This window comes from Lontra canadensis, unplaced genomic scaffold (assembly GCF_010015895.1).
Source record: "Lontra canadensis isolate GAN:19392208 unplaced genomic scaffold, GSC_riverotter_1.0 scaffold2, whole genome shotgun sequence".
NCBI lineage: Eukaryota > Metazoa > Chordata > Mammalia > Carnivora > Mustelidae > Lontra > Lontra canadensis.
In genome coordinates this window covers 17,232,388-17,259,803 of record NW_022630996.1, presented here as the reverse complement: position 1 = coordinate 17,259,803, position 27,416 = coordinate 17,232,388, and the positions used below count along the sequence as shown (strand labels likewise).

General features: G+C 35.3%; 1 protein-coding gene across 6 annotated transcripts in view; it reads right to left on the bottom strand.

Moving 5' to 3' along the window:
- Positions 1-27,416, bottom strand: part of ZNF800 (zinc finger protein 800) — a 45,865-nt gene that overhangs the window by 4,424 nt on the left and 14,025 nt on the right. For 3 of the 6 annotated variants that reach the window (XM_032869960.1, XM_032869973.1, XM_032869967.1), the window contains 2 exons: positions 25,475-25,618; positions 21,660-23,352 (listed from right to left, as the gene is read on the bottom strand). In XM_032869960.1, the coding sequence (XP_032725851.1) occupies positions 21,660-23,352; positions 25,475-25,618 (1,837 nt within the window). Of the gene's footprint in view, positions 1-5,232; positions 5,473-18,630; positions 20,413-21,423; positions 23,353-25,474; positions 25,619-27,416 lie in introns of those variants that run through there. The other 3 variants (XM_032869978.1, XR_004384093.1, XM_032869984.1) reach the window with 3 other exon arrangements.

Sequence of the window (27,416 nt, the reverse complement as noted above, 5' to 3'; positions counted from 1 at the left end):
TATCAAGGTGACCTGAACTCAACACTATTTATACTTATCAATATTAGTTATCATTTAATTACTGTATGCCAGGCACCGAGCTATTTTACAGATATGAATGCCATTTTATTATACTCTAATGGGAAAAAATGTGCTAAAGGAGATCATCTATAGTAACTATGTAAGAAAAAAATCAAGAAATCAAAAGCTGGCCATCTGTCTGCAGCCTGGTCTAGTAAAAAGGATGCTCTGAGAATTGAAGAACATCTGGTCTGGGTGGCAAATATATTCCCTGGGAAAGATGAATGCATTATACTACCAGAACTTGCTGATTTTGGTCACTGAGAGCTGATTCAATGCTCATCAAGCAATCTTCTGATTATAATTTAGTAGACTGTAGATTTGCCTATTTGGAGAACATACACTGAGCCCTAAAAATGAGAAGCCAGTATGCCTGATAGCCCTCATTGAAAATTTTAAAACTAGCATTGTGGAATTTGCACACCATATCTAGGAGGTTGGTTAGAGCGACCCAGTTCTCTAGCACCTAGTCACCTTGCTAGATCAACCCGTAATTAAGGCCAGCCTTAGAAAGTAATGGCCATGTCAAAGTTCCCTGTGAGGCCTGGTAGGGAGGCTAGCCTGCCTATTTGTTCCTTGTCTTGTTCCCCATTTGCAAACTACAATGCCATGTGCCATGTGATTTCAAACACACATATACACATCCAAATGCAATCAACACACACACACACACACACACACACACGCACGCACACCAGAACCAATTAGGAATGAAAATTATGGAAAAAGGAGGAAGAAAATACAGTGTTTCTCCAGGCTCCAGGGCACCACCTTGTGAATTTACAGCTTAGTTTTTACAGCAGAGAAGGCTCAAGATTGTTGTTTTTTTTTTTTAATGTCACCAACAAGTGTTGGTTTCACTTGTTAAATTAGTCATTTATGCAAAAACAAAAAAATATTTCAAGTAGAGGTAGAATTGGAACATATAAACTTACATCATAGAATAAATATCAAAATATTTTCTGTGTCTCACATAATACATGGTTACATGAGTTTGTTTTCGTTTGGGGTGCTCTGTTTGTCAGCTTTTGTTTTCTGAAAACATCTCCATAGGAGAGAGACCTATAAATGCAGGTTCTAACCTGACTTATCACAGTTTTTGACAAGACTAGTTCTCTTACATCAAGAATTCCGAAGTCAGAATGCAGTAAGAACCAGGAGAACCCTGTATTCAGAGTTGAGGACAACACACGTAAAAGCAGCACTAATGCTATAAGCCTCAAAGATATCTTATTTGTTCTACTACTGAATTTTAACTATTGTGAAAGTATTATAAAAATATACTTTTAGTATGATTAACTTTTTTCCAACCAGTAATGGACTTATAATTAATACTATTTTCAAACAGAATTACTCAGTAAATAGTGCATTGAGAAGTACTGCCATCTTAGGGAGAATGCAGGATTACTGTCCATCTAAAGTAAAATTCAAATATAAATACTTAGCCTCCATAAATCCTATCATGGACATTTGGCATGGGACATATTTTTTTAATGGATTTGACTTTTGTGATATAGTTTGGTCCAAAAGATCTAAAACTGTGTTCTTTAGGCCCCATTAATGTCTGAAAAATAAAGCCATAATTGCATTTATATATATATATATATATATGCCAAAATAAAATGACCAAAATTAAGGATACATTTTTATGCAGATGATCATGAGGCATATTAAGAAGATTAAAACACATAGTTACAATCTGGTTTGAGAAACAAAAATTGTGTCTGTTATTTGCATATGAGGTTGGAGATTAAAAATTTAGAAAATAGGGGAGCCTGGCTGTATCAGTCAGTAGAGTGTGTGACTCTTGATCTCAGGGTTGTGAGTTCAAGCCCCATGTTGGGTATACAGATGACTTAAAAATAAAAATCTTAAAAAAATAGGTATTAAAAATTTAGAAAATAAAGATTTGTGGTTTGATATTTATAAATCATTGCTCTTCACTGGCACTGAGAAATTAAACATTTTTGTACATACCAAACAGATTTTACACAAGTCTAAAGGTAAATCATTTTCCTGAAAACTCTGCCTGTCATTTCTTTCTCAAATGGGAAAGTAAATATCCTAATCAGATATTTTAGGTTACTAGCAATAACTATTATATATATTTCACTTACTTTTTTTACCTTCAACTTTATTATAAAATAAACCAATGACCATGATCTCTTTCTGAAAGCAGTGTGACATAGTACATTATGGTCACATGAGGAATGCAATATATACTAGAGACAACGAATAATTTAACACTTTGTCCATTCACATGAACAAAAAACTGGTTGTTTAAATGACAGACAATGTAGTAAAATGGAAGTTCATGGACCAAAGAATAAGCATATCTGGGTTCCATAAAATTCAGACATATGCCATGTGGAAAAAAAAAAAAAGTGGAAAAAAAAAAGGTACAGAAGAGTATATACAAACATGCTACCATTTGCATCAAGGGGAATGTATACATTTCTATGTTTATCTACACATAGAACAGCTCTTGAAAACCCAGGAAACTAGTAATTTGACTCTGGGGTAGAAAATGAGGGAAGAGAAAGATGGGATAGGAAGAAAACTTACCTTTCACAGAACACCTCATTGTACTGTTTTATTTTTTTACATGTATGTGTTATTACTTACTAAAATAATCTTTAAGAGATACCTGGCCTCCATTCCTGACTTCTTCATTTACTACATGTGTGACCTGGTGCAATCACTTACCTCAACTTTTTCCAGTTTAAAATGAGGTTCTACTAAATCTCTAGAATCCCCATCTGTAATTCAATAGAATTATGGCTCAAAAGATGGTATATACAAAATGCCAGGTGGCTAAAAAAAAATAGTTTAAGACCTTACTTTGCAGTTACTTATATAATGCATTATTATAATTATTTACACTTCTGTGTGTTCTGTTTCCATTAGGCTATAAGGTGGGGGGTGGGGAGAAGTACCACAGCAAGCAAATGAGTCTGGAAATAAAATTCGTGTTTGGCAATTCAACAGTATTTTTCTTCTTTGTTTCCAGTTAGTCCTCCTTTTTTATATATCTAAACTATTGCTTCCAAGATACAGTATTCCAGAATATATTTTGATAAATGAATGCCTATTAAAAATAACTGTAAAAAAGTATAGTTTTTGTGGCAGAGTTTTAAAAATGGATCCTGAGATAGGAAAAAAGGTAGAAAAATCACCCCCTAGTCCCATAAAATTAGCCCCAGGATCTCCTAAAATCATTCATAATCTCCACTAACACAAGATACTAACAGAACCAGAGTAGTCAAGTCAAGAGCAATAGGTGGTTTAGGCCAAAGGAAGACACGAAGAGGACCCTGAAAAGAAAGAAACCCAAACTGACATCTAGAGAACAGAGAATAGGAATATGCCCGACGATTCATTTATTCATGATGCTGTGGAGAAAGACTGTCAGGCCTCAAAGGGTTGAGAGGTTAATCACCGGGACACTCAAATTAAATAATAATGCAATAACAACACAAAGGATGAGTGTGAAAAATTAGTGGTAAGGTAAATATTGTGAGTTCATCCAAGGAAGAGGTCACCATGGGTTGAAGCTATCAAGAACTCAGTCATAAAAGGACTAGCAGTTTGAAATCTGCAAGATAAGCAAAATGATGGTGGTAGCATGGACAAAACAGTCAGCAAGGGAAGTCAGTGTTGGTAGAATGATGCATTTAGTTTTAGTCATAGTTTGATTTTAAACAGCAACTTTGCAAAACCTGTTAGAAATTCATTTCAAATACTGCGTTGCCAAATTTCCTGCACAGACGGCTACACGGGAGAGATGCCGTGCTAGTATTCCACCAAAAGTGACTGAACAGGTTCCAGTACAAGAACAACATGCATCTAGATGTAACTTTAAATAGGGTAGGGCTCTGAGGTATGAGAAAATCATACTGAGACAGGATGTTTGGCAAACATCTTCCAGTATTTTCTTGCAAGTACCTAGCATCATTTCCCATCACAACCTTCACACCCAGGAGTCAGCTCCACCCAAGATACACAAAACCAGGAAATCAAGAGGTGCCAGTTTTACTTTTCCATTGATTAAGTCTGTAAACTCGGTCTAGTCGATGTAATAGAGGGCTGTGGATTTTACTATATGAAAAAGAATGTCAAAACAAAACAAAAACCACCCTCTATTGCTCAGTGAGCTAGTAAAGCTAAAAGAACATCTAACTACTTATTAAATTTTGGCATAATACATACTATAAATTCAAGGTATTCATTATCTTTTGGATAAAAAAATCTGTGTGTGTTATTGAAATATGATAAATCTTGTAAGAAATTTCTAACAAAATTTCTAAAATGTTGGCACAGGGCATTAAAGAATATCAACAAATATAAAGAAGGTTATTAAATGAAGTCCTCAATGCAGAAAATATATATTCTAAAATTCTGTTCAATTCTTCATTTTTGTTACAATCCTACACATGCCTAAATACACAAATTACCTTTACTCAATAATCACTTAGTGATTTACTGAGGTGAGAATGGGTATATAGAAGCTTGCCAGGAAAAAAAAATCAATGTTTAAAAACAAATTTATTTAGAAGAGAAGATCTGAAATACTTATTAGTTAAAAGTTTATGATTTAAAATAATTCTATGCTACAGCAATGTGCCTTGTCTTATTTTGACATGGATATTAGGTTTATGCTAATGTCTATTATTAAAGTTCAAATAACAAGAAAAAGAAATTGTTTTCAAAGCATTAGAACAGAAAACTTTAAAGGTTTCTTTTCTCATTTAACTACAGATTATAAAACTATAATATAGCTGTCCTCTTCTAGTTCAAGTCTGTCAGCATTTCTGTTACTGAATTCAGTTTTTAAGGGTCATAACTCATCCACAAAATTCATTCTATTAAAACTTGGCAAAGATAGTCTCCCAGGAATTCTTCCCTTTAAAGGCAGATTTTAGGGGCGCCTGGGTGGCTCAGTGGGTTGAAGCCTCTGCCTTCGGCTCAGGTCATGATCCCAGGATCCTGGGATCGAGCCCCACATCGGGCTCTCTGCTCAGCGGGGAGCCTGCTTCCTCCTCTCTCTCTGCCTGCCTCTCTGCCTACTTGTGATCTCTGTCTGTTAAATAAATAAATAAAATCTTTAAAAAAAATTAAATTAAATTAAAAAAATAAAATAAAATAAAGGCAGATTTTATAAGTTAATCAAAAGCTGGATAGCTCAAATGGTATACAGACCTATGCTTTCAGTATTAAGTCACTGATTTCAATCCCAAGCAGGGCTGACTTCTTAAAACTCATTTTGCATACCGTACTCCTCAGTATCCATTGTCCTGGGCAGGGTAAACAGGCTGCTTCATGTCAGTTCTGAGGGCACAAAAACCTCCACCTGTGGAGAGCTCTAGTGGCAACCTAAATGGCAAGGTCTAAAGTTTCATCGTTAGGTTCTCCCTTCAGAAAGAAAATGAAAAGAAATTGGGAGAAACCAGTGAGGGCCACAGGAATATATATAATAATGCAGGACCTAGTTTTTAACTGTTATCTTAAATATTCATCCATGCAGAAAATGCAGCTTAGCAAAGTAAAATTAATATACTTCAATCATCTGGTCAGTGTTTAATAGCACATTTTCCCCCTTAGAATCTGGCTATGGATACTAAATTAAGCCTATCCTAAGGATTATGTCAGACTCTATTGGTTTGGTGAGATGGCTTCCTCCTAGTTTTCAGAAATAGTTTCTGCCTTGACCAGAAGCACAGGAACTAGGGACACCTGGGTGGCAGTCAGTTAAGCGTCTGACTCTTGATTTTGGCTTAGATTATAATATCAGGGTTGTAAGACTGAGCCCCACATTAGGTTGTGCTGGGCGTAGAGCCTGCTTAAGATTCTCTCTCTCCTTCTGCCCCTCCCTGTGACCCTTTTCTCTCACCCCATCTATTTAAAAAAAAAAAAAAAAAAAGGCAGGCGGGCGGGCGGGCGGGCTAAATCACAAACAAATCCTGGACATGTCCAAGGTATAGGACTCAACAAACAGATCTTATTCTGTCTAAGAACACTAGTGGTTTTATTTTTTAAAATAAGGTATTTCCTTTCTAAAGTTAATCTTTTAAAATAGGTCTTACAAATTTTTGTAAAGCCTTCTAAATAAAACACAGGTTAGTTCACATTGCCTAACAGTATTAGAATTTAATTATCCAGCACTTCTTAGGGTAGTATGAAATAGATGTTACATTACAGACGGTACACATGGCAGCAGTAAGTAGTACTGGGTGGGGCAGATTGAGAATCAGTGCTAGCCAAACAAACATCATTTCCCAAAAGCAAAACTGAAATAGAAAGGCATCGGCCCAAATTACACAATAAACCAGAAGAATGTGAGTAGTATGACATGCTGACTCTATTTATTCTTCTTCGTAACCTCTTCAAAACCCAAGGCTGGAAATACACACACACTAATGACTCATAAATCTCAAGTCCCTGGATAAGCGCTCTCTTGACCTCTAGTCTGTATCTCTAGTCTGTATCTTAGTCCTACTAAGCATCTCCAATGAGATGTTCCAACAGCGACTCAACCTCAACACATCTAACTTTAATTCAACATTTCCCCCCAGAAAAGTATTCCTCCTCTCGCGTTCCCTACCTTGAGGAATGGTCTAACCCACCTGCTCAACCAAAATTCCCAAACCTGGCAACCATATTCAATTCCGTATCACCTCCACAGGCCGGAAAATTCCACTTTTGAGATAATTTTAGTTAGTATCCGTATCTGTCTCCACAGTTTCATTGCCTTACCTAAATGTAGGCCCTTATCACTTCCTACTTAGATTTCTGAAACTGGCTTCTATTTGGTTTCCCCACCACAAATCTTACTCTCCACCCCAATTCAATCTCCTCAATGCTATCATATACCCCTGCTTCAAATTCTTCAACAGCTACCCTTAATCTTCAAAATATGATTCAAACTACTTAGTTGGTACATAAGGTCTCTCTTGATTTGGCCATCACTTTATCTCACATTCCTTCCCTCGATCTACATGTGGTCTCGTGTTTCTGTACCCACCTGGAAGTTTTTTCTACCTAATTCTTTCAAAACTCAATTCAAGAATGAATTTAGGAATTATGAAAAGCTTTCCCCTACCCTTCAGTGTGCTTTGATATTCCATTTGTATGTATCCTTGTAATACATTCTTCTTCTAGGATACATGAGAGAAGAACTGTCTCTTATCTCTGTAACCGTAGCACTCTCACACAGGCAGGAGCTCGATATGCCTACTGAATAGATGAAGCTAGTCACCTAAAAACAGTGAAATCTGAAGAATATGCATCAAACACCTAAGCAAGTTTCACTGAGGCAAAAAACTTTAATTTTCTTATTATTACTGATCTATCCCTAGATATTTTTTAAAGGATTTTATTTATTTATTTGGCAGAGAGAGAGAGATCACAAGTAGGCAGAGAGACAGGCAGAGAAAACGGAAGGGAAACAGACTCCCTGCCTAGCAGAGAGCCCGATGCGGGGCTTGATCCTAGGACCCTGGGATCATGACCTGAGCCGGAGGCAGAGGCTTTAACCCACTGAGCCAACCAGGGGCCCCATCCACAGATATTTTTAAACTATTTATTTTAGCTTCTATTCAACAAAAGTTTGTTAAATTGAAATCTTCAATCTTTAAAAGGCAAATAAATACCTCATTTCAAATACAACTAGTCCTATAAGTAATAAACACTTTAATTAATATGTGGTGTTAAGGCTCGCATCACTCAAGAAGCTAAAAAGGAATCTGGGTTAACTTGACCTAGCAAATAACCAGTTTGCCTGCATGTCTGGGGCACCACCTATCATCAATAATAGGTAAAAAAAAATCTAGCTGCCACCACCCAGTAGCCCCCAAACCAACAGCAGTCACATCAGCATTAGTGTGAGTATGCGGTAATGTAATTGTTGACTCCCATACTCATGGAAATAAATGCAAAAGACAGAAGGGAGAAGCCCATTACTATTACAGAAAAGCCAGAACTACAGACCAAGGTCTGTGTGAATGTACAAAGAGTCTAGGACCTGTAACTTTTCTGCTTTTGCTACCTCCTATTTGCCTATACTGATAAGCTACCATCCACCCACTCATTCAACAAATATTTTCAAAGCATTACTATGTCCCAAGCACTGTGCTAGGCAGAGGATCTACATAACTCTCTTGTCTCTTACATAAATCTCTCCAGCAGGAAAATAGACATTAAACAAATCAATGCACAAACATAAACATAATTACAAACTGTATTAGATGACAAGAAGGAAAGGAATATGAAACAGAACTACAAGGAAGACATACTTTAGGTTGTCTTTATTCAGAAGTGACAATTAAGCCAAGACCTGAGAACAAGTCAGTCAAGTGATAGACAGTAACAGCAGATCTGTGTTTTAGGAAGATAGTTCTGACAGCAGCATGGAAGACAGATTAGAGAGGAGGTCAGTTACAAGACTAATGCAATAGTGTAGGTACAAGATAAGAGTCCAAATTAAACTACTAAATATGGAGAAGGCAAGGAAGAGCCAAATGTAAAAAAAAACACTCAAAGGCAGGATGGACAGGCACTGGTCACTGACTAGGTGAAGAATATAAGAGAAGGAAAAAAAAAAGTCAATGCATTTCCTAGGATTCTAATTAGTCTAGGCAACTGGGTGGGTACGAGTATAAATAACTGAGACAGGGAACACATAAAGAAGCTACAAGTTTAAAGTGAAGATAATAAGTTTAGTTTACTGAGTTTTTGTTGCATTTAAGGTGCTGGAGAAACATCCATAGAGAGATGTCTGACTTACAACTTTGAAAACAAATGGGATTGTAATCAGAATAGCCAGGCTAGAAAACAGGTCTGGGGTCATCTTCACGGAAGTGATAACTGATGCACTGGAAGTGAAGGAATCACTGAGGCAGTGTAAAAAAAAGAAAAAAAGACTAAGGAAACTTTGATTCATATTTAAAGGCCTAGTAGCAAAGGCCAGTGGCAAGAGAAAAAGGATGAGAGTTCACAGGAGGATCAGTTCAATAAATATTTATCAACATCTACCATGTTCTAGGTCCTATGATGGATGCCAGGGTCATAAAGAAAAGATAGAAGCCCTACCCTTAAGATGCTTATAGCCTAAGGAAAAGCCACAAATAGATCATTTCAATTAGTTATTCATGGGGCACTATAGAAACATACAAGAGGGAAACCTAGCCAAACCGAGAAGTCAGGAAATACCCACTAAAGGAAATAGTGTCTGATCTAAAGCTTCAAGATTAAGTAAAATCATGCAAAGAAAGTTGGTAAGGGCAAACCAGATGATATCAAGAGAACATTCAAACTTTCGGAATGCTAAGCAGGATAATGGATATAGAAAAGAACTAGAAGAAGCTAAGAGGCTAAGGTGATTTAAACCGGAAAAAAGTTATTCTTGGAAGAAAATAAGATGGGAAAAGTGGAAAAGGGTTTTTTTGGTAGAAACTTCATGGAAGGTTTTGGGGGAAATGTTACAGAAGACACTGGAGGAAGCTGCCAGGTTGTACGAGGATTTGGGAAGAGAGATGGGTAAAATAACTTGTATGAAGTTCACTAGGCTTTATGTAATTGTACCTTTTTATCTCCTTAGAAAATTTCTATAAAATAGTAAACAGATTCATTATTTTCCAAAGAATCTTGGGCCTGTCTGGTTTTTTTGGATGCAATACCATGCTGAGATTAGCCCAAGGTGACCCAGTTACAAGTCACCAAAAAATCTGGGAAAAGTAAATTTGTAAGCATTATTGGCCATGAAGGGGTCAAGCATGATGAAGAGCAAGAAGTCATTAGACTTAGCATTTATGTTGCCATCGATGCCCTTCAAGTAAACTTTTTTTTTCTTAAAGATTTTATTTATTTATTTGACAGAGATCACAAGTAGGCAGAGAGGCAGATAGAGAGAGAGGAGGAAGCAGGCTTCCCGCCGAGCAGAGAGCCCGATGCGGGCTCCATCCCAGGACCCTGAGATCACAACCTGAGCCAAAGGCAGAGGCTTTAACCCACTGAGTCACCCAGGCGCCCACCTTCAATTAAACTTTTAACAGAAATGTAGGGGAGGGAAAAAATTGCCAATGGTTCATAAATGAATTGTTCGTTCATTCAACAAGTATTTATTGAATGCCTACTATGTAGCAGGAAACATCCTAGACCCTGAGGAAATCAGTGGTGATCAAGACACAGATCTAAGAGTTTTACAGTCTAAAGGAAAAGGAAGACAAGGAACTGAACAGTTACAGTGAAATTAGTGTTAACACAGAGCAGTAAGAAAGCACATGGAAGCTTGACAGTGAAAAGGAGAACAGATGGCAGTAACTCGACTGAATAGTATGGAGGCAAACTTTACTTTCTGGATGAAGGGAATTTGAGCATGTTTGTGAGCTGAAGGGAAGAAGCTTGTGGAAAGGAAGAATATGGGGAGGGGGAAAGAGAGGAGGGTTGTTGGAGGAAGGTCTTGGGAAAAAAGATTGGTGAGGGTGTAAGTGTTAGGTGTGGAAAAGAAGAACACTTCTTTCTGCAAAGAACCAAAGCAGGAAGAGAAGACAAAAAATAATTGTGATGTGGAAGGGGAACATAAAGAAATGTCCTCTATCTTTTGCCATGATACAGGCTAAGGTACTTCTTACTAAGGAAGCAAAAACACACTTGGGGCTTTAAGGATGGTGCAAAAGTTTTAAAGTAGGCAATGTGAGAAACAGATAAATGAAATAACTGATCAATTCCAATTCCGAAGATTACACAAAGGACAGAAGGAGCAATCAAAAATTAGTTGCCTGCTTTTTGTTTGGATCGGGGAGTAGGACAGAAGGGAAATGTGAGCTGCACTTCAAAGAATTCAATAGGCATGAATTAAACAAAAGTGAACCTTTAAAGGAATTATCTAAAAAAATCACTAAATGTACACCCATACGGTGTGCAATTGATTATGGATTACTTACAGTGTATACAGTCAATACAGCACTCTCATGAGTTTTCATCTGTCACCATTACTGAGCAGCAATGGCAGAAGCTAAGAGGCTCACACAAAGGAGGAAAACGGAAGCCATCAGTAACAGAAACAAAGAGGAACTCACAGGTAGAGAAACTATATACATCAGAAGATGAGGTAAAGGTAAGAAAAGTTTAAAATGAAAGCTATATTGTGGACTAATGATAAACCAGAAGATAACTGATGTCATGTTCCTGCCTCCCCCCTTTCCTTCCTTCAATGTTCTCTTAGCACCTGCTTTATGCCAGGTACACTGTGAGGCACTGGTGATACAGAGAGAAAACATAATTCTTGCTTATAAACTCAGAGTATATTCATGTACTCACAGCGAATGCTTACAACAAAAGAATAAAACCAAAAGCTGCTTTGAGTTTTGTTACTGAAACTATACATGCTTCTGTAAGACATTAAGCACAAAGCAAAATTATATGAAAAGTTCAACAAATTCTTCAACAATCAGCAAAAGGTGCTATCAGAAATGGCAGCAGATTAAAGACCCATAAAATAATACGTTCTAACTTAATAAACTGCTGTGTATCTTGGCTTTATCACAGATGTTACATCTGACTTTTCATTAAACGGTTGGATTAATGCCAACAAAAAGGCAACGAACTGCAAACGGCAAAGCAAGATAACCAGAAACTAAGTGTGAGAAAGTATTTCAGCAGCAAATTGATAACAATTTTAGTGATTACTATAACAATAATAATGCACATTTACTGAGCTCTTACTTGAGCCAGGCATATATCAGTAAATTTGTATAAAATCCCACAAAAAACCTACCTATAAGGTAGTCTCTAATAAATCATTTTACATACCAGAAAACTAAAGCTTAGAAAGAGTAAACAACTAGTAAGTTAAGGAGCCAGACTTGAACTCAGGTTTGCATGTTTCTTAAAAATCCATGCTTTAATCACTGTATGATTCCATTTCCCCAAAAGAATGGAATAGTGTCAGGCACATGATGGACACTCAACAGTATGTGTCACTGAAGGAATGAATGAAAGGATATAAAGCGGCTATTGCAAAGTAAACCCAAATATGGAAAATACAAGTAGAAAAGCAGAAGCAATGCATTAAAGATTCACTCAATCACCAGCTCAAACTCTACAGCGTAATTGGAGGTGTCTGGTAAGCAGCCGCAATTGACAGAATGGCCTAATACGCTGTTACAGGAGATGTAATGGTTCTTTCTGAGTGAAAACTTCAGGCTATGAATCTGCAAAGCCAAAGATGGAAACACCACGAATCAGTTCAGAAAATCAACTGCAGATGCTGACCAGAAAACTTTCCCACATTTTCCCAGTATGGAAAGGACTGGTGCTGTAAGACAGAAGAGTAAACCCCCAGGCTACCTTTAATTTTATCAACTTTCTGGGTTTGGGGTGGCTATTTTTTTCCCCCCAGAGCAAAATAGATTCACACCATGAATCTGGTACCTATAAACTCCGACTTTTTTCCTTACTTGTAGTAAAATTAACATACAGTGTTCTATTAGTTTCAGGTGTGTAATAGATTCAATTCTATATATGATGCAGGACTCATCATGGTAAGTGCACTAACCCTTTATCCTAATTATATCACCATTAAAATAGAAGAAAATCATGTGTACTGGAAAGATGATTACCATTCTAGGACTATCCAGATCCTTTCTCTAAAAGATTCCTACCCAGATGCCTTTTACTGAGTCCAGGGACATGTTTTATGTCACTGACATGCCACCAAGATCACCAATGACAGGAGCCACAGAGAGCGCATATCCCAAGAGCACCCAATCTGTGAAGAGCGACTTACAGCCAGCAACCTATAAAGGCCTGGCATCAAACATTTGCCCAACAAGAAATGTACCTAACACAACCAATTGGATCTTCTCTTACAGGAGTCTGAACACAAGCCATACAGAGGGAAAGCTAGCTGAAAGACAGAAAAGTCAGGCAGCAGAAGTAATGAGGGAGTTACAACCACATTGACAAGATACAGAATGAGGTAATTAGTTTAAAAATAAAAAGTAAAAGCAGAATCTTGCAAAGGACAATAGCAGCAGAGAAGTAATACTTCTGCTCCTAAGAGGACCGCACCCAGTCACTAGAGTTGCACTGATTTTTTTTTTTCCAGTTTCTATTAAGACCTAGTTGAAAGCTATATGGTGAAGCCGATTTGTATATAATGTCTGGCCACTACAATCTCCCTTATTTCCCACATAAAGCTATCTAATAAACTTCTCATCACTAGCTACAGACCAAGTAAAACTCTGTCTTGCTTGCAACCTAAAAAAAATAAATAAATGTGGTACAATATTTTTATATATGAGTGCACATGCATTCACACACCTGCAGTTAGATGACAAGGCAAACTGGGTGGTGGGTAGTAATACAAGCATTATGGGTCTTATTTCCATCTTATAGCATCTGGGATTTGAAGACACTGTTACTTAGCTCTAGTTAGCTGTTTTAGGAAAAAAAGGGGGGAACCTCAAAGAAGCATCTTCAACCCTAAAATTTTACAATTCCTATCATTATAACTATGCACTTAGAGATTAAGAAGAGATTCAGAGAAGTTACAGGAAACAAAACCATCTCTTCCTCTTGTGCAGGCAATAATCTGTTTGTGTCTGAATTTTATGGCAAAGAAGTGATTTTGTTCTCTTGGATTACAAGAAAACAATACTACTCAAGATGGCCAAGCAAAGAAAGGAAAAATTGAAAAACCAAGAAAATGCTTTGAAAAAAGTTTAACTTGAGGACAGACTGAAAATTACTCATAAACTGTGTTCTTGCCTATCTTTATGATAGTCCCATTAGCCTATCTTAACACCTCGTAGCCTGTCCATTCAAACAGAGAATGAAGCTCAGAAAAGTCTCAACCATCTACAAATGCCCAACACCTTGAATTCCAAGGAATTCCAAAAATATCTAATGATCAAAAGGCTTGAAAATGACAAAGCCACTCTCCTAGAGAAGCTTATATGTCAAAACTTCTATGTCAAAAATTCAAGAAAACTACATAAAAATCCTTTCCCTAAAAGTATAATTTTTTTCATATAATTCAATCACATTTACGCACACAGTATTTTCCTAGTCTTCACTATGTTTTTCTTAGAAAAGTATTCCTTGCTTTTCCTTTCTCTCCAAAATAAAAGCTACCAGTCACAACTAACAGATATTTTAGGGTTCAGATCTACCAAAGCACCAATCTATGCAAGAATCTCAGCTTCTTTAAAAAATACTTTTGCACAGCTTAGAAAGAAAAGCTCACTAAAAGCCACAGTTCTATTTCTCAGAGCTAATCCCACAGATAGAAGAGATTAAAAACCAATATTCAAAACCTGAGTTGTAATAACAGTTTCATGCACTTGGGGTTCATTTTGGTGTAATAACTTTTCCTCTCGATATAACATCATTACACACTCTCCTATTGAAAGTGTTATGAGATTATATAAAGCAGGGACACCTAGATAGATTATATAAAGCAGGACACACAGATAGGGTGCAAGTTATTATTGCTCAAGCATTCAGGGTGAGGGTTTTTTTTCTTTTTTTAATTTTGGTTTGGCTATTTTTTCAGGCATATCATTCTATTCCTTAAAACATTATAGTGTTTGTGTGACAGGAATATGCTCCCAGCACCTGACACAAGTATTTGAGTATCAAAATCACTACAAAGCCACACAACACAGGTGATGGAACCCCAGCACTTGATCTGAAGTTCAGAGTATGAAGGTTCATCCAAACTTATGGACAAAGGTTCTCTGATGTTGCTAATTATACAAGTCCCTAAATACTAAAATTTTTATTATCTTATCGTTAAAAAAGCAAAATCGAGAACAGGCAGGTGTGTGGGTAAACCCTCTCAGCAGATAATCTAACAGTACTTGGGCCTTACTTGAAATTTTAAGTACTGCCTCTAATGACTACCAGGGGCAAGACTCTTGAAAAAGTACCATTTCTTCTTATCTCTTCATGACACATTTACCAACGAAATTCCTGACCTGGACCAAATCGTGCTTTCCTGAAGAATCCACTAGCTCCATAATTGAAGCTTTCTTTCAAATAGTACTGCACATATATCTTTGTTTTCTAGAAACATTTCAGCTGTGTTACTCAGTTAAAATTTGTTCCATGTCAATATTCTGCACACGACCAAAAATAAAGTATTTGTGATAGGGCAGATACTAATGAGAATTTTAAGACAGAGGGGTTATTCTGGGGAGTAACATAAAAATAAAGCCTAACTTAAAATGAATGTGCTTACAACCACCTGCTATCTTTTTCAAGACAAATGAAAAATCTGAGTAAGAATGGTAAACTAGTAAGATCTGATCAGAAAATCAACAGCAAACAGTAATACAGTTAAGTGTCTTCATTATCCCAATTAAATACAAAGCAGCAGTTAAAATCTGACATGCAGCAATAAAGTTCTCTCTTCTAAAGCACCCTTTCGATTTAAACTTAGAGTGGTAATAAAAAAATTACATACTTTAAAATGCCATGAAAATCACTTACAGTAACCATAGCTAACATTTATTGTAACATGCCAAACACTATTCTAAATATTTTACATGTACTTTTCATTTTATCCTCAGAACTATTATCCCCATTTCATTGGTGAGATAACTAGGGCAGAGAATGTTTTAAGTAACTTGTACAAAGTCACACACGAAATAACATGTGGATCCATAAATTTCACCAACTAATCTAGCTCCAGATCATTACACTAAACTGCCAATAAGGTAATGTAGCAAACTTGCTTTGCAAATGGTACAATGTGCAAATAAATGTAACATGCACAGATTAAGAGCACATGCTTTGTACTCAGATCTAGTGTCAAGTCTCAATTCTGTAATTTACTAGCTATGTGAACCTAAGTAAATCACTGAACTCTAAGCTTCAACTTCCTATTCTATAAAATGGAAATAATGAAGTAACAGTTCTTACTGGTGGATTTTACTGGTGGATCTTCTTGGTAGATGAGGGGCATTTTGGATGGAAAGGATTGGTAGAGTGCTTGGCATGCAGTAAGCACTCCATGAATGTTCATTATCACTATCTACTACTAACAGTTCTGTTCATTATTACAAATACTCACTTTAGTACTGGTAGCATTTTCTAAAATAAGTAAAGTCAACATGGAGGTAATGAAAGTTTATGAAATGAAGACCCAAAATCTCACAGTAAATGACAGCACAATTTTAAGATGGAAAAGACTATCACTTACTTTAATATCATTATCAAGTTTTTATTTAAAGTGCCTGGGTATACATGAAAATGTGCTAGGCACTAAACAAAATTACCAAGACACAGTCCCTGACTTCAAAAACATACAATCAAGCAAATTAACTCTGCTGAATGGACACAAACAGCAAAACCTCCAACTGTGGGCATTTTCCCAACCAGACACAACTATGGTCATCATCAAGTTTCCCCTCTGTCTGTGGTGTGGTGGTAGAGAATACATGCAGAAGCAGCAATTCAAAAAGAAATAATAAACCCAACCAGCAGATGAAGATTCAGGAAGAAATAAGCTGACTTTCTACCCTCTTACCTTCTTAAAAAACATTTTGGCTATCTTGGTACTATACTAAGGATCTCTGTTAATCAACCAGAAGAGAAAAAAGGAAAGAGCCAGAAATTCAAGAGAACTCAGAGTAAAATGGTACAGAAACAAATTCTAAGAGAGAGAAGGAATGAGTTTCAAAGTTAGAAAAGCCAAAATAACTGCAGGTGAGTTTAAGTGAAACATGTTTTATTCAGGATTCTATCATGTGTCTAATGCCTTAGAAACCAAACAAGTAACAGCCATTCTTAAGATTGCTGATCCTTACTCCTTTCCAATCCTGAGGTTTCTGTTAGCTTTTAAAGTCACAAAAGAAAGAAAAAATAGCACAGGGTACAGAGGGATTTTGTCTAACAGAACAGCCAACATCATACTGCACATCTTAGAGCTCGGCTTCTGATCAACTAAGAGATCCACAGCTAAATCATAATCCTGGTAACCTGATTCCATAAAAAATGTAGCTTATAAAACTCCTAAGTAAGGATCTAGGGTATTTCCAGGAAATATTTCCTGGAAATCTAAAGTTTAATAAACATTTTTATCCAGTGGTCATGCTATATGAAAAATCTTTTGCAACTTCACAACAGGAAATGATACACACTCATGCCTCTCTATCTCCATATCTTCTTGCCAAAACACCTACTGAGAAACCTCCATTCATACCCACAGTCTAAAACAATAGCAAAACCACATAATTCTCTGCTACTGAATCCATAGGCTCTTTAAAGCAAACTGAGTAGAACAGCCTATAGATCATCAAGCAATATTCCTTATTCCTAAAAAAAAAGGTACTTTTCAATAATACAAGCAATCTGTTAACCAAAAACTTAGCTCATATCTACATAAGTAAGCCAAAAATTAAGGATGTGTAACATATATATTCTGCAAAAATACATGTATTCTTCAAGAACAAGGTTTTCTTCCTGAAGTAGGGAAGAAGGAGGGGGGGGGGAGAGAGACATGAGCAAAACAACAACAAAAAGCAATTATTATGCATTCAAGGTCTATCTGTATGTTCTAATGAACACCTGCCACGTGTCAGCCATACCTCCTCCAGCTCTCACTTGCACTATCCAAAATTAGGAAGTTGAAATGCAAGCCATACTTTTTATTGTTTCTCCTCCTCCACTGCAGTTAGATGTGGAAGGTATCTCAGGAAACAGGAGGGGTTGAATTCTGTAGGAAAACTCTTAACTGATCAAAGAACAGCAAAAGTAGATATAATTTGTAGCCAGAAGGTTTTAATATAAAATAAGCAGGTTTTGATGGCTCTTTACCTCCTTAACTACTTGTCCCCACAACAAAAAGTGCTATAAATATTTGCTCATATAGCCTGTATGCAGAAAAGCTTCTGGCACAAATTTCTTAAGACTGTTCTCCTTAAGGGCCTCAGGCCTGAGCCCTCTGAGAAGACAGAGCTCACAAGTCAAAATAAAACCAAAAAGTAAGGATGAAGACCAGAAAGAAATAGGAAGAACAAAGAATTTCTAATAACTTCTTACCTGTTCATTCTACCTTTTTAAACTTGTCCTGATTTAGCCTCTAATGCCTATCTGCCATTAGCCACTGATTTGTCTACTGTAATAAAATATTCCTACTCTCTCTAGGCAATTCTAATTTAGACAGACACCTCCTAACATAGTGCTATTTTTTCTTCTATGACCCAGATGAAACCTTTTGACAGTCCTTGGAATCCTCAATTCCTCCTTCTAAATTCCTACACTGTGGCCCTAGAGTTATGACAGAGGAGACAAAATGTGAATGGTATTATGGAAATAGGTGAGCTGCAGTAAGGAATTCCAGCAATTGGGCTCCCCTCCACCCACATCAAGCTATTTTTCTTTCTTCCCTACAGTATTTAAAAAGTAAAATAGAGATAAAGAGGCTGATATGTAGATGAGAGGCTATAGCAAAGAGCCACTCCAGCTTTTTAGGAATACTCGTATCTTTTCACTGGTTGTAGGTACTTAAGTCTGGAAAATATCTTTGGAATATGTCGTGTGTAAGAATGCATAAAAGATAACACCTTGCAAAAGTCAAACATACAGATTTAATAATGTGCAACTAATGAAGATGGTTTATAAATGAAATACCACCTACACATTTAGTTCCCTAAATATATTATGCTATTAATCATTAAAGTTAGATCTATAAGTACAAGTTTTCCATAAGTGGAAAAGTCAATCTGTTTTTAAATTAAAGAGAAATTATCACTCTAATTCTTAAAAATAAAACTATCAGGGTATAATTCAAGTGTAGCTGCTCATAGTAACTGAATAAACTTAAATTTGATAAAACATTTAAGGTTCAACCAATGCACCTTTGTTGAAGCACATTTAGCTGAAATAACTTTGAGTCTGGTTTATTTCCATCACATATAGTACATTTTTCCAACAAGAGCATGTACATTCAATATAGAACATTTCCAGCAACAGTTACAGTCTTTCTAGTTTCCTTTCACAGTATATTTTAGTGCAAAGCACTGGGAAGGGTAAATGTTTTTCTAGCTATAGAAGCATTTTATTATGACCTTGTGGATCTTCAACATTTTAAAATTTTATACAAAAAGTATATAGATGGACAGGGTCCCTCCTAAGTACAGGTGTGAACCTATATAAAAACATGGTATATTCTCTGCTGTACCTTTTAAAATTATAATCTGACAAAAATTACTAAAAAATAAAATATTTCCTAAAAATTACAAAATATTGATACACAAAAACCTGCCCAATATTTCATAAAGATAGATGTACTTGTTTTTCCTAAAATCTTGATTACAAAAATGGACAAGAATTCATTATTTTCCAAATTTTACAGTAAGAATCAAATAGCATCTAAAGTAGTCATTTAAGATTTTACTTGGGAGAAAATTCAGGGTTTATGCTCCCATCATCCTTTTTTAGCAATATTTAAAGAAATAAACTAATATCATAAGAAGTGGTTGTGCATGGATTGTCTGCATCCATAAAATATCAGTAAGCTATTTACTACCTTCATATTAACATTAGTAAATGTGTGGTCTTTAAAAAAAAAGAAGAAACTGAAAAATTAAGTTGCATCTATTATTAAAGTGCTTTGTATAAAATGTAAAGAAAAGGGGGGAATGTTTAATTTTCATAAAAACCTCAGATGTTTACAAATAAAAAATGTATGACCCATGGATGAAAATGAACTGGAACTTTCCTGTATTATATATTTTAGAATGAAACGTTCAAACATTTAAGTGCTAGAGAACAAGTTAGAAATAAATGAACGTAGAATTATTACAAATATGTAGTAGACTAAATATTTATAATTTGTTGATACTAATTTCTCTTTTGGTCCTAACATATACTCACTAGGAAATATATCTGTACAATCCAGATAAAATTTTGCCACATAAAGTGAAACAAAACTAAAATCACTAAGATATAGTCCTTTGTCAATTAAAAATCACCAGTGGTGATATATATTCTTCAAGTTGTTGATCACTTTAATCAACAAATTGTTTGGAAAACAAACTTTGAAATGTTTTTGTAGAAACTGTAGACCAAATTCACAAGGTCAAGGGTGGTTAGCTGATGGACTGTGATGACAATATGTAACGTCACAGCTACTTGGAAGTGCTGGGAGAGGCAGTGCCTTAGAAACGAGTGGTTAGATGGTTATTATTTTAGTCAGAAAACAGCAGTTACAGTTGAATATTTATGAATTTGTTTTTCCTTTTTTTCTCATAGTACCATTTGAAGACGTTTAGTGGTTCTAACACCAATTTAAAGTCTTTCCACAAAAATGAACTCCAAACCTTTTCGTACATCACTTGAAGTTATCTGAGGAGAAATGGGAATAAATGAACACTTTTGAGTTTACCAATAAAACCTTGTTTTTAAAATTATACAATAGTAAATGACTTCTAAATGATGGTTTCATCTCAAGCTTCCACACAAATAAAAAAATGTGTGATACTCAAACCACAACATTTAACCTACTCAGCACTCAAACTAAGTATACTGCTTTAAAACCTGAATCCAAAACTAACTTAGTACTAATTAAATATATTAAATGCCTTAATACAGGGAACAGGTACTGAAGGTAAACTTTTAAAAATATAGAGAGACTTGCAAAAACAAGTATAGGGAGTCTACTCCTTATTTTATATTGCATTTTAAAAATCTACATTTATTTCAAAACCTTCTAAAAAATTAAATTTTTTTCTTTCTTCCCAATAGGGATTCTCCTTTTCTTACAACGCACAACCACAAAAAACCAAACCAAACCAAACCAAACCAAAACAAAAAAACCTGTTTAATAATATTAACTATGTTGAAATGATCACAAAAAGTCTATTTAAAACAAAAAGGGAAAAGTTAAGATTTGGAACCTATATAATCATTTTTTCCACAGATCAAAACTAAAAACAGTAACTAGCGCATACTTCCAAAGAGAAGGAAAAAAAAAATCCAAACTTTTGTCTATCAAGTTTTCCCCGTTGACTGGAAGCACTAGGTTAAATGTAAATAATAAATGCTAATTGTTCTAAATTCAATTTGGGGATTTTTTTTTTCTGAGTGCAGGACTTTATTTCGCCATCACAGATTAATTTTTACAATAATTACAGTGCCTCAAAAGACTTTTTTCCTATAATTATCGCCTTCACAAATTCATTTTAATATATTTAACTTTTCCTACAATGTATTAATTAGTAGACTAGGTCACTAAATCAAATTAAACCTGTGCAAAGTTAGTTAAACAGAAGAGTTCTATTGTAAACATAAGCCAATATAAATGTATATATTTTACAACATTGAGAGGAAAGCACTGACCCTGTGCCATCTACCTACCACTATATTGCATTGTCCTGTGGAAGATAAGTTCTGAAGTTAACTTTTGTTCCCAAGCCACTGGAATAAAGGTCACTGAAGAGGTAAATGCAATATGCACATTACTCTTGCAGTTCCCATTGCCATAAGATATATGGAAGCAAACGTGTTAAAATGGAACCAGCTATAAATTATGGTCAAATGATTTTTTTTAGTTCGATGGGGGAAAAAAGCAAAACTCTGTAACAGTTCCTCACCAGACAAGAGCCTTAGATCTTGTACTTCGGCCTTTGGTTTTGTTTCCTTCAGGTGAATTGGAAGCATTTGCCTTATGAGTTTTCTTATGATGTTCAAGATAAGTCTTTTTGGCAAATGCCTTTCCACATTTATTGCATCTGTGAAGAGAAAAGTTTTTTGTGACTTTTACTTCAATACCAACGTCAGCTACTTCATACTTTTTACTAGGAGAGTTAGAAGTGCCATCATGTTTTGAATCACTATGTTTTGCCTCATCCCTCGAAGGGCCTCTTTTTGCCACTTTATTTAGAACAAAATCAATGGGCTTCTTTATAGCTCTGATCTCTAAACTGGCAGTTATTTTCCCAAGGTAGCGGGATGACTTTTTATGAACCACAGTTATATGTCGTATCACATCACGCTTCCGACGAGTTTCATAAGTGCAAAGAGGACACTTGTAGAATTTAACATAAATGTTATTCCCATCTGTGTGCAACTCAATGTGTTTAGTCAAGTTCTGTTTGGAAGTAAACTGACGTTTACAAAGTTTACAGTAAAGTTGCTTAAAGTCAAAGCCAGCTGAAAGTTTTGGTTTCCTGGTTTTTTGCTGGCCACCTGCAGCAGACGGACTAGTTGATTTAGGGCTTTCAGAGTCTTGTTTAACTTTATTTTTCTGTGCTGCCGGTGTGTTCTTTTTTTCATTTGAATGATTTGTTCCCTTTAATTCATTCTGTGGAGAATGGGTGATGGAAGGGGGTGAAGATTCTACAGAATCTGCTGGTTCAACTTTAACTTTTATTTCTGAACTGCTGGCAGTATTATTAGGGCCTTTCTCTCTTTTAGAGTTTGTTCCAGAAAGAGTTATCTTGTGGACAATTTGCATATGTCTTTTAAGCATTATTTGTGAACTATATTTCCTCTTGCAAAGGAGGCATTTGCATGCAGTTAAATTGTATTCAGCCTTTGAAGACGACTTTTGTTTTCGAGTCTTAAAAGATTTTTTAGGAGAAACAGAATCCAGGAACAAAGGTTGCCCAGGCTTTGTTGCTATATCAGGAGTAATTGAATCCCTCCTTAGTCCTCTATGAACTTCATCAAAATGCCTCCTTACATTAGCTTTTGTAGCAAATGATTTACAACATACTGGACAACTCCTACTTATTGGAACTAGAACATTCTTACTGCGTCCTTTAGAGGACTGATTTGGATTCTTTCGTGTTTCAATGTACTTTTTTAGTTCTTCCATCTTTTTCTTGTGTACTTTTCGAATGTGACGACGAACACCTCGTCTGGAATTGAATTCTTTTCTACAAAGACAGCATATCAACTGGTGACCAAGATCAGAATTGTCTGAAGTTTCCAAGTCAGCCTGTGATTCCTGAGGTTGCTCATCAGATGTAGGTGCAACTTCATCTGCAACAATCTCAACAGGCGGGGGCTCTACAGTTTCCACCTCCACATCTGCAACTGGTACTGTTTTAGACTGTTCAGTGCTGGTTTCCTGTATTTGAACTTCAGTTTGTTCAGGAGTACTGCTTGACTCTGTGACTTCAGTAGGATTATCAGTCCTTGAAATATACTGAAACACTGCATTTTGATTAGTTTCTATGGGTTCTAGCTTAATAATATATTCTCGCTTGTCCACACTTGGATATATGGCTTCTAGGAGATCATTTATGGCTTGGCTTTGTTTATCATTTACATCAGGAAGGTCTGTTAAGGAAAAAACAACATTTTAATCTGAAATCATCTGCATGCTCTCGCTATCTAATATTTAAAAATGTATTATGAATCTCTATCTTAAAATTTATTACTAGCTTATTTTTAAAGAGCATTATCTACTTTTACATATTTTAAAACTAGAATTAAACTAAAATTAATTTAAAATCTCATCAACGTACACAAATGTTAAGGAATAAATGCAATCTGAAGAGCTACTTCCACTCCTAAGTGCCCTTAACACCAACTACATAAGCACATGAATGTCCTAAACAATTAAAACAGTATTTCAAATTTTCAGGCTAGCAAAGGCAAATCAAAGTTCTCATAACCCAAGATGGATAACACATCATGAAGAATGTACTATTATATTAAAAAATGATTCTTTTTTTGGAAAACATAACAGCATTCTTATTAACTTAATCCGTAATAATCTAGTCTACTTGTAGAGAGGAACCCTTAAAGATCTTATGGAAATGAAAAAGAAGGATTTGTAGGATATAAAAATGAATGACACGTACAAAAGTCTTTGCTATTACAGGGCTTAGCAGGATACCAACCCATTCAAACAAGTGATTAAAAACTACAGATTTATTCCAAAAACAGAGCTAGTTTTATTTACTTGCACAATAATTATGTCCCCTATAGACAATCAAATATTCCTCCTATAATAGATTTATCTAACACTGGTTATGTTTCCATACAACTCTAAAATCTAGCTACAAATATAGCATCAAATCTGATATTTAGAAAACAAGAAATAATTCATTATTGCTCTTTTAGAAATCTTCCCATTTAAAATGGATAGTGTCTAAAAGGATAACGCTTTCACCAAAGTACTTCTAGAATGAGTATTGCCAAGGAAAGTGCACAATAATCCAACAAATCGATTTATTTGTATTTCTAAAAGTCAGCTCTACACTAAAACAAGGAAAACTATCACAAATATCACTAATTTTCTACTAGCACTTTATTTATTAAAATATCGGAATTGAAACTAATCCCTACAGACTGCCTTTTCATTTATATCTCAATGATAAAAACAAGTATAATAAGATCTAGGACTATAATAAGATCTAGTACTAGGAAAAATTTCCAATGATGAAATTCTTATTTCAACTATGTCCTATAATATACTTTAAATCAATTATGTCCTATAATATACTTTAAATCAGTTTCATGCTAGTAATTCCGTGGTACTTCTGATATTTGGAATTTTCATTTCATTCCCATTCCAAGGAAGTTAAGTTGAAAAGTGCACGAACTCCACAATTCAACTATAGTATCAAATGGACAAAATAAGTTCTATAATTTGTAAGACCACAAAGAGTTAAACCCCTGAACAAGAAATAATGAAAATAACCTATTACTTATTAAAATATTTTAAGGAATTTATATCAGTTCTTTAAAGCAAGAAAATAATACCATTACATACACTGCTAACTTAATCATACATGGGCAATACATTTAATCCAACAAACATTCAGTTTCACAAAGACTTTATTAGCCTACAACCTGCCTTCATCACATAAAGCTACTTCAGATCTCAACTTGGCCTATAACACAATCTCATTTCTGATAAAATAATTGATTTATAAATAAGTTTCACTGAGAACAAAACTGATCTTCAAATCAAGACCCAGAAAAAAATAGAAAGGTTATTATATTTTAATGCTCTTCTTGCCATCCCCAAGAAATCAATGCATTTACTCATTCTTTATTTCTAACCTTCTTATTTACTTAAGAATAATCTTAGTAAATTATCAGTCATATGTAACAAGTTGTTGAAGAAACAGAAATGAAAAATACCAATACTCCCTTCAAGCACTCATATTTTAACTTAGAAATATCCTGAATATAAACTATATGGTCCATATAAACATTCAAAAACAATATCCAATATCTTGATATAAATAAGTATACTCATAAAACTAACCTCTTTAAGAAAAACACAAAAACACTCATATTAAAGTACTTGTCTAAGAAAATGAACATTAAGTATTTAATTTTATTCCCCATCATTAAATTATTGATACCATTTTAACACAAATGTATAGCTACAGTATAAGAACACTTAGCTGTAAAATGCATAACTGGATATATGAATAATACTTACTGTCATCCATCTGGAGACTTGGTGGACAGTAGAATTTTTTATGGGTAATTAAATTTGGTAATCCTCTGAAGAGACTGCGGCATAATTTACATTCAAAAATAGTGTCCACATCTTTTAATAAAATGTGCTTAAGTTGTTTAGTTCCTGAAGGAAAAAGAAAATAAAACTTAACACAAAAGGTAAATTTAATGTGCATTTTTAAACTGGGCAACCACTGTTGACAATCCAAAGTGCAATTACTCTTTGCAAACAAAATACAGGCATTGCCAATTTCCACCATTTGTATTCAGAACTAACTTATAAACTAAATTCTAAGTAAAATTCTAATATCACGTGGATATTGTGACAGCTAAAACTGATATTTTTTTTCTAATTCAGCAGCCAATCAATTCTTAGGATATCCCAACAGTGGTTTCAACATCTGGCTGATGATCACAATAACCTGGGAATAATGATGTACATGAACCCCCTCTAGAGATTCTCATTCAATAGATATGGAAGGGAAAAGAATTAAACATACCCCTCCTCCACCAACCCCCTACTCCTTGCCAAAGTTTCTTGCTGCTCCCTTCTGCATTAAGACGTGAACATGGAGTTCTGTAATACGTTTTCCTGATTCCTTAAAGAAAGTCGAAACTGTCACAAGACTGCATGTGACTTCTTTTTAAACTCAGCTCAAATTACTTCAGGTTCTGGGCCAACCTGGGATTATGGTCATTGAGTGTCAGAGTACAGAGTCCTTATCCATAATTTTAACTTTGCTTAGGCCTCCTGATACCACTATAAATTTATTCAAAGCCTTTCTCCCTCAAAAACTCACTCCAAGTATAACTAATTAAATACTGATAGTTTAAACTAATTTAAAGCCTGTCTTCCCCACTAGATTATAAACTCCAAAGCAGCCAAGACCAAACCTGTCTTATTTATAACTACAAAGTATTCAGCTCTGGCAATGCTCAATATTAAAATTAGTTGAAGAAATGCCACTGATACAGGGAATCTAAGCATTACGACACAAGACCAAAAGGCAGGGGAAAAAAAAATGGCAATGAGCATCCAATCTTTAAAATAAGAACATCCAGGGGCGCCTGGGTGGCTCAGTGGGTTAAAGCCTCTGCCTTCAGCTCAGGTCATAATCCTAGAGTCCTGGGATCGAGCCCCGCATCCGCATCGGGCTCTCTGCTCCGCGGGGAGCCTGCTTCCTCCCCTCTCTCTCTCTGCCTGCCTCTCTGCCTACTTGTGATCTCTCCCTCTCTGTCAAATAAATAAAATCTTAAAAAAAATAAAAAAAATAAAATAAGAACATCCACCAGGAATAAAACACAAATAGAATTTGTGTTTTAAATTTAAATTTAAATTTGCCATTATTTCCTACAGGTTTTTGCCACAAGTCAATTGACAAAATTGATCTGCCATGCTTTACTAATTAATTAGCCTTTAATTGCCTCAAATAAAAAAGATGCTAGTAATATTGACTTCAATATTAAACGTGTCCTGAAAAAAACCTTTAAAACTATCTAGGTGCAAAGTGTCCTTCTATCATTCCACAAGTACTTGACACTCTGTTAAGCTCTGGGACTACTAAAGAGTAAACACACTATACTATCCATCTTCTAAAATGAACACACCAAACCAAACCTATCTTAGACAATCATGAAAGAAAAAAATCCCAGAAAATTAAATTACACATCTGGGTTTCTACTGGGAAAAAATAAATATAATGAAATCATTTCCACCATTTCTCAAATCCGAATCAATGGTTTACTGCACTAAACCATATTACCACAAAATCAGAAAATATAAATTTAAAAAGATTCAGAGGACAACCCGAGTATTATTCTTAATATAAAGGTAAAATCAGGGTACCCGGGTGGCTCAGTGGGTTAAGCCTCTGCCTTCAGCTCAGGTCATGATCTCAGGGTCCTGGGATAGAGCCCCGCAT